Below are 8,762 nucleotides of genomic sequence, written 5' to 3' on the forward strand. Positions count from 1 at the left end.
GTAAAAGGCTGCACCCTATGCATGGGTTTGAGTATAGTTGACAGGACTCACCCTATCAAAACATATCACTGAACATCACGGTTATTTTGGTCTTTTTATTTGGTATTTTTCATCTTTTCACATATAAGGACATTTTGGTCTTTTGAGTCAAAAAAATCTACCATGGCTATTTTAGTCACAAATTGATGGCACGACCTGATTTGCAAAATTCACTCAGACCGTCAGACGTGATGACTCTATTTGCATATTGTGAAACTAGAAGACTATTTTTGCAAATAAAGCAAAGTGGAGGACTTGTTATGCAAAACCTCCTTTTTTAACTGACTTCTGTTCTAAGCATGCATTTAAATCCTGCTGTTTTTCTTCACTTAAATATCAGAAGAAATTGCCCCACCTTTGCTTATACAGACATTAATTCTTAGGGGCATGATGAGACATCTGAGACTCAGATTATTAACCCATCTTCTCCTCACCTTCAAAATACCTCAAACTCCAATCACCCTGTTGATGGTGACTACTCTCTTTTGAGCTCCTCTCTTAATTCAATTCCCTTTTTGCTTCTTCATTTTCTTAGCTTTCTCACATCTCCACTATTTTCTGGCCAAAACCCATATCAGAAAATCCATTCAAACTTCTCTTTCTGCTTACAATTCACCTTAATTCACCCCAAAGTAGCCTTTTTGCAAGTGGGTTTTGGTGCAAATGGGGAGGCATTCTTGCTGTTACAAGCAAAAGCTAAGGAAAGGCCTCTGGTCTCCAGAGGAAGATGAAAAGCTTCTGAGGCATATTACTAAATATGGTCATGGCTGTTGGAGTGCTGTGCCTAAACAATCAGGTGCCTTGTTTGGCCTTTGAGCACTTAATATAGTGTACAACAACAGGAAAGAAAATTTGGGTTATGATTTTCAGTTGCGTTTGTTATATGATAGTTTCCTTGTATGGTAATTTTGCAGGTTTGCAGAGGTGTGGTAAGAGTTGTAGGTTGAGGTGGATAAACTACTTGAGACCTGATCTCAAAAGAGGCACATTTTCTGAGCAAGAAGAGAACCTTATAATTGAAATCCATGCGGTTTTGGGGAACAGGTAATTCCCCTTTCATATTTCAAAAACCCAAGAGCAGCCCAATAAATAAACTTCTTCATCTAGTCTTTTGCTTTTTAAAGTCATTTTAAAGCGAAAACAAGCAAAATTTATGTCTATGTAATGCTATTGGTGTCCACTTTCAAAAGAATTCTATAAAATGCTAAGATTTTGTGCAACTTTATCAGGTGGTCTCAGATTGCTGCACAATTGCCTGGAAGAACAGATAATGAAATCAAGAACCTTTGGAACTCTTGCATTAAGAAGAAGTTGATGCAAAGAGGCATTGACCCAAACACTCATAAACCACTCTCTGAGGTTGAGAATGGAGAAGATAAAGTACCTAACAATGACAAAGCCTTAGGATCCAATGAACAGAAACTCCTCACTTCAGCTTCAATGGTTGAGAATTCAAACCCGAATCCCCCATTAATGGTGGCAGAACAGTACTCAGTCCAAGGTGCAAGCTCCAATATCAAAACTAACAGCGCTGATTCAATATCACCCACAAAAGAATTCTCCCTAGAAAGTTTTGTAACGACCCACGAGAGCTCGAGCCATTGTAGGCCTTCAATGAGTTATTTCCCTCCCCAGCAATTGAATTATGGGTCCAACTGTGGTACTCAAACCACTACAGCCGGGCTTTCGGTAAACCAAAATCCAGTCCTCTGGTTAAACCAGAGCTACAGGCCTTTTGAGATGAATTCTGATTTCAATTCCAATGCGATATCCAACATTATATCATCCTTTCCAAGCTCAGTCCTTCCACCTCAGTTGGGTTTCAAGCCCGTCTCGGATAATCATTCAGTGAGCTGTGTTAATATCAATGGACTACACTACTGGGAGGCTGGAAGTTCAAGTAACAGTACTAGCATCAGTGGAAATAGTATGAGCATAGAGTTGCAGAGTAATAGCTCTTTATTTGACAACAGTGTCTTTTCTTGGGTCGAATCCTCTGATATATATTCAGATAAAGAAGCTCAAATCAATATTGAAGGTGATCCAGAAGATATCAAATGGACTGAATGTCTCCAATCCTCGTTCTCCATGACTGCGGCGACTCAAAATCAAACCCAACCTTTAAATTTTGAGATTAAATCAGAGAACCAATTCGGTATCGACAATTTGAATACTTGGCATCAGAACCAACAGCAACAGTTACAAACATCCGATATATATGGCAAGGATTTCCAAAGAATTGCGGCGCCGTTCGAACAAATTTAGCTCAAAAATTTGCCCTTGGGAAGTATACATGTGGAGCCTCTGATTCAAGGGGGAGACAGATATATCAGAATCCTTACAGAATTTTCAATTTGAAAGGCTTGAATAAATGATTCTAATCACAGGTTTGTGTGGCATAGATTTTTCTCATGTAAATAGGTCTGATACAAAAGTCTCAGCTCATGATCTTTGAATATTTGTGCAGAAACAGACTGATTTATCCTTGTTTCTGGGGTGGGGTGAAGTGCAAAATAATGCTTGTTTCAGTGTCTTTTCCTTGTTCATTGTTTTGCATTCAGATATTGTAATTCTATCTATAATCTGTCAAAATCTCTACTTTGATTTTCTGGGTTTTCTTTAATTTCATTCATTCTGCATTCTTTGGAAGTCAATGTTGTGGGTAGAAAATACGAGCCACTTTTCAGATAGCTGTCTATTAACATTTCCTAGAGATGTAGATGGTTTTAACTTTTTAACAAACAGTCACTTCCATGGAAGGTAAATGGTTTTTGAATTATGCCTATCCAATATGACCAATCCCCACTGCTTGAATTGGAAGGTTTTGGAGGCAAGACTGGAAGACTCTATTCCCAAGCAAGGATGCTACTTCCCACTAAAGAAAAGTAAGTTGAAGGATAGAGACTTTCAATCTGATACTGGCCATATGTACTATGTTACTAGGCCCCTCAAGTCTCCAGCCATTATCTTAATAGGCACTCAGGAAAGCAAGAAGCTTGCAATTTAAGGGGAAAAATTGAACAACGGTGAGTAAGTAACAAGGAGAATGGGGGTGGTGGGCATAGTTTTAAAACACCTCCGCATCATCGTGGACACCCCCAAGTCAACGCCCTTTTACCTTAGCCGCGTTCCGCATTTTGCCGCTGCATTCCGTGGCGTTTTGTCCTACAGAGTCAATAAAAACTCCTTCGATTCTCCAAAATTATGACCACGTCAACTGAGTACTCAGCCACGTTACCGAGTACTCGATCGCGTTGTGCCAAGTCAACTAGGATTTTCTTCAGTCGCGTTCCGGGCTGCATCCGCATTTTTAAACACTGGTGGTGGTTTTTTTTTCTTTGTCGGTTATGAAAACTCGGCCATGAAATTGGCATTATCCGGTGCATGGTACTTTTCTTTTGCTGCGTAGAGTGATTCTTAACATGGAAAACTGTAGACCCATTGATACACACCTCTTTGATGCTCATACTTCGGGAGAGAAGTGATGAAATTTTGATATGGATGTTTTATTAGACCATATTATTCAAATGGGTTCATGAAATTGAGGAATAAAAGTAGAGGAACTCCCTTGGGAAAATTCTGGCTGCTATTCTAGAGAAGAATCTTGGCATTGAAGGGCTATTCCAAATTATGCTTTCCTTTGTTTCTCTTTCAAAGTCTTATTATCACCAATGAGGAGCTGCCAGAAGAGGTAGGCTTGATAGAGATGGGCCAACACAGCATGTGGACATGCCTCCCGAGTCAATTGATATTAATCAGACCAAAAAAAAAAAAAGAATAAATAGTATTTTCTCATGAATTTAGGATTGCAAATATTTTAATTCTATCATTAAGTTATTAAGAAAAAAAAGAGACGAAGATTAAGCATTGAAAGGCATTTAAGTTCCATATTGGGTTTTTTACCATTCAAAAAAAAGGCTCCATATTGGGTTTCTTAGACAAATGATAAGGGCTAGGATTTTATTCCTTAGAGGTGTGGCATGGCTCAGATCATAAACTATTTTATTCATTCAACCCTTAAACTCTCTTCTATATTTGTTTTTCAAGGGGAATGCCTGTGAGCCACATTATTGTGGTCCCTTGTTTAGTCCCTATTGCTTCCAAAGCTTATGTGTGACTTTCATCAAACAATAGAAAAGAAATGGAAAAATGAAGAAAAACAAACGGGGAGGGGGGGGGGGGGGGGGGGGGGTGTGGTTGACTCAGCCCTTGTTGGTTTCGATCTAGACAAGCTAGGGCACTCTTTGGAGGATGATATCAGTAGCTTTCAAAGGGCACTACCCTCAGTCCTTAGTGATTAGGACGTATTGGTCGAACCTTGTGGAGAATTCATGGTTTTGGTCCCAATTACATTCCAGAAAAGGAACACTACCTTCAATGTTCTCTCCCTGACACGTACAGGGATGATACTATGAGAAGCCTAATCTGGGACACCCTATTGTTCAATGAAGTTTGAAAAGCAAAGGATTAGAAAAAAAATGAGCAATGGGTCCACATTTAAGTTCTATGATCAAATGGTTAGAAGTGGTTGAACAATTTTCATCTATTACTGTGAAGCCCTCAATGAGAGATCCATATTATGTTAATATCATGTGGACACAAATAGACCCAATCACACGTCTCAAATTTTCGAGGAGCCAATATGAGATTGCGTGGAAGAGCAACTGGAAATTCCTTGTACAAGTTGTAGACGCAAATAGACCCAGTCACCTATCTCAAATTTTCTGCATTCTTGGGCCTGCTACTAATGCCATCTTAAAAGCCTAATAATGGTTTAATGATCCTTGAGTTGTTGATTCAAAGCAATCACACAAGAATCACCCAAAATATAAGTAATGTGTGAAGGGTGTGGTTTACATAGAGGGCCTCATAAGGTGTGTTCTTGGTTTTGGTATGATAGTTGGTATTATAAGAGTTGGGTAATATCTTTGGTTGTGTAAGGATGTGCAAGGGGTATAAAATGTGTGGATTTGGATAGATGATCAACTGCTACAAAAATAACATCTTTCCCATCTGTAACCCTTCAACTAAATCAATAGAAATATTTGTCCATACCCTTGTTAGAATGGGAAGTGACTAGAAATAAATTAAAGCGCAGCAATTCGAAATACTCTCCAATAAAAGGAATGTCACACTCGTTAGATGGTCTTGGGTACACCAGAGTGGCCCCAATGCAAAAAACTTATAATGCTTTTTCAGTTTTGGATTGTTCTCCCAACTTTCCTTGTATCATTCATCCGCTGGGGAATGGGTGGATGAAAATGCGATCAAGGTGCTTCACTTGTCTTAAGAGTCTAAAGATAGTGTCGGCAACTTTGTTCTCTTGGCCACTTTTATGGATGATTTCATAGGTGTAGTCTTCCGTTTGGTTGCCGGAATTTTTTTGGTTCTTGGGATTTCTGTGGAACAAAGAACTCCCTGGAAGATTGGTGGAAAAAAAACCTCCCTGGAAGTATCTCGGTAAAATAAAATTCCCATGTTTGGTTGACCGGACTATGGTGGGAAAAAAATTCTTTGTTTGGTTGCTTGAATTGTTGGGAAGAAAAAAAATTCTTCTGCAAGCTTATTTTTGGTTCATGGGATTATTTTGGTTCCTGGGATAATTTTGAGCCCAGCAACCAAACGTGGGTTTCCTGCGGAAATTCCACAACAGTCCCAAGAACCAAAAAAATTCCGGCATATATTTGACTAAGAAGAAATTTGAGACCGATGTGATCAGTTCAGCCAAACATACTAGGATGTCATTTTTCAACCCAGGTAATAGAATTACAGGCATCTCCTTCATGTATGTCAAAAGATCAAGGTATTTCTGTGATAATGAATTACAGGCTAACCATACTGCCCATGTTCTTTTAGAGAAATAACTCTCTCAATTGCCATTTCTTCTGTATTTTCCCACCCGCTTAACCATCATGTTCATACCGATTTGAGTGTGATCTTTAATTGGTTATCTCCTTCGATGCCCTGCTCTGATGAAGAAACACTAAGTATTATGACACCCTTGACATGTCTCCTTCGCACTTGTGTAAATGGATATTTTAAATAGGCTACTGTTATTCCCACTACCATACTTTGATAATGAGACAAACTCACCGTGTCTTTTGATATTTAACCAGCTGTCAAAAGCTATTACAATTCCCAACAAGCTCTCAGCAGCTAATTAAAATAGAAAAGACAAGGTGATCCCGTCTAGTTGTCAAAACATGGTAGTGCAAATATCAATAGCCTTTAAATATGATCATGCTTTCACATTATGCCTATAGTTTCACCGCATGCACGCTGCTTATAATTCCTTGTTTTGTTACTCAATGCTCTCAACCAGTCTACATTTGATGCATATAGGGTATTGGTTTTACACTATACATTTTTCAAAGCAGTGGTGTCTTTAAGGAAGCCAATTCTCACAGAGCATTAGAACAAGAACCTGTAGAACCACATATTAAATCTGCAAGTAATTATATACAGAGATCTGGGTAAGGGGGCTGCTCATTCTAGTAGAACTTAATTTCCTCTCTTATTGGACATTTTCAGTTTGGACTTTTATTCTGTTAGTCTCTTTCTGGATATTTTGGGTTGAACTTTTGGAGGAACTAAGGAGATGTGGTTGTTGACTATATGAATATTGGATACATCAAGGCAAATGATTCGCCCCTTTTGTTTTACTTGGGGCAGCCCCCTCTAGTGTAAAAAGAGTAGTCATAAATACACTAGAGGGGACTGTCCCAAGTACGAAAAAGGGGCGAAGGCGAATATGTCACTCCCCTACAAAGATTGAAGAATGGGTTTTGTGATGGCCTACTATTCAGAAGTCAATGGGTACACTCAGCAGAGAATCTGTTATGGACTAACCTAGAATGTAAATTTTGATAAATGGGTTTTGTGCAATGACATCCCACCATTTGTTTTACCTGAATTGAATACAAGATATGGGTTACGAGGAAATGCATATTGCAAAAACAACAGCTAGTTCCCTATACATGAAATGTGGATTTGAAAAGTCTCTCGTGTTGGACACATGATCCATCACGGTGAAGAAAAAATTGAGGAAAGGGGAGAGAAATAGAGGAAAGGGGATAGAATTAGGATAATAAGGGAAGAAGAGACGAAAAATAACCAGAAGAAGTGACGAATTTAAGGGGAGAAGAGAAGAAGAGAGAAGAAGAAAACCAGAAGTAGAGAGAGAAGAATCTTTATGCAATATCAAATAATCATCAAAAGTTCCAAAATAAGCTATAAAGAGGCCTATATATAGGCAAATAAACAACCTAAAAGATATAAACCTACTAAAATAAGAATTCCTAAAAATACAATGGAAAATAAAATCCTAGAAACTAGTAGCATGGAAATAAAAATACTATAAACTAAATAATGCGGAAATAAATCTTAATATCTGCATCATTTTGTAAATATTAGGTTTAGATTTTGGGACATATTGGTGGGTAACAACAGGGGGTCTTGGCAAAAAACAAATGGCTGGTCTAAAGGTGAATATGGAAAGATAGGACTGTTATTTAAGAGACTGAAATTTGGTGGCCTTAAGGTTGCGGCTGCGGGATGGGAAGAGAAAGATGTCGGTTGGTGTTTGGAGGGGATACAAGAAACTGATTTTGGTAAGCAGGGAAGAGGGTTTGGGCAGAAGTTATAGGGATGAAACTTCATATGGTAGGATTTGTAGTGGGCTGTTTTGAATGGTTTACCTCATTACTTATTGCGTGAAACTGTCGGGGCTGAACTTAGAGTTTTGAAGATCAATCAATTCATGGCTATATTGGAAGTTGCGCTTTGTTCTTCTGGGGCTTGGATCTTTCGCTCTGATACCAAATTGATGCAGCACCGTGAAGAAAAAATTGAGGAAAGGGGAGAGAAATAGACGAAAGGGGATAGAATTAGAAGAATAGGGGAAGAAGAGACCAAAATAACCTGAAGAAGAGATGAAAAATAACCAAAAGAATAGACAAATTTAGGGAGAGAAGAGAAGAAGCTAAGAAATCAGAAGAGGGAAGAAGAAAACTAGAAGTAGAGGGAGAAGAATCTTTATTCAATATCAAATAATCATCAAAAGTTCCAAAATAAGCTGTAAAGAGGCCTATATATAGGCAAATAAACAAACTAAAAGATAGAAACCTACTAAAATAAGAATTCCTAAAAATAACATGGAAAATAAAATCCTAGAAACTAATAACATGTAAATAAAAATACTAGAAACTAAATAATGTGGAAATAAATCTTAATATCTGCATCAACACAACTCCGTAAATGATGAGAACAGTCCTTTAAATCTTGTATTAAGAATGATTAATCACTCTCCAGCACAACCTAGAAAACCTGCTCTTCCTTTACGGCAGTTAATTCTTATTTTTGCCTCTGAATTAGAGATTTATATTTCTGCCTCCAATAACATTCGCTATATGCAGCACTGCAATGCTGAAAATTACCATATCTCTGGGTTTTAAAATTAAAACAACGAAACATTGTTTGAGATATTGCAATCAACTTTGGAAACGAATCTTACACAAGAGAAACTACATTTTGTTGGGCAAGACAATTTCTCTTAGCTAAGATGGCTAGCTCAAGTGCTCTACAAAATAATCCCAAAGTCAAGGCTACATAGTGTGCAAAGTATTCTAAGAATAAGATATCAAAGGCGTCAACTATCAATCTTCAATCACTGTAACAGACAGGATCATTCTAATTTGCAGGGGATCCCTTATAAAGCTTGTTGC

At 38.0% G+C, this 8,762-nt stretch overlaps 1 protein-coding gene across 1 annotated transcript; it reads left to right on the top strand.

The window, feature by feature from the left end:
* Window positions 1–351: 351 nt before the first annotated feature.
* On the top strand, window positions 352–2,645 carry LOC143853167 (transcription factor MYB61-like). The gene is made up of 3 exons (XM_077362900.1): window positions 352–835; window positions 954–1,083; window positions 1,269–2,645. The coding sequence occupies exons 1-3, from the start codon at window positions 703–705 to the stop codon at window positions 2,302–2,304; spliced, it is 1,299 nt and encodes a 432-aa protein (XP_077219015.1). The 5' UTR covers window positions 352–702; the 3' UTR covers window positions 2,305–2,645.
* The last annotated feature ends 6,117 nt before the right edge of the window (window positions 2,646–8,762 follow it).

The sequence above is a fragment of the Tasmannia lanceolata genome, unplaced genomic scaffold, assembly GCF_043159265.1.
Source record: "Tasmannia lanceolata isolate RefF3 unplaced genomic scaffold, GAP_Taslan_0.1 ptg000019l, whole genome shotgun sequence".
Taxonomy (NCBI): Eukaryota; Viridiplantae; Streptophyta; class Magnoliopsida; order Canellales; family Winteraceae; genus Tasmannia; species Tasmannia lanceolata.

What these genes read in the sequence shown, in the direction of transcription:
- LOC143853167 (XM_077362900.1), top strand. Translation starts at nt 703, where the DNA reads ATGGGGAGGCATTCTTGCTGTTACAAGCAAAAGCTAAGGAAAGGCCTC. An exon ending in TGCTGTGCCTAAACAATCAG is followed by an intron (nt 836 to 953) that starts GTGCCTTGTTTG and finishes GTAATTTTGCAG; the next exon opens with GTTTGCAGAGGTGTGGTAAG. An exon ending in CATGCGGTTTTGGGGAACAG is followed by an intron (nt 1,084 to 1,268) that starts GTAATTCCCCTT and finishes CAACTTTATCAG; the next exon opens with GTGGTCTCAGATTGCTGCAC.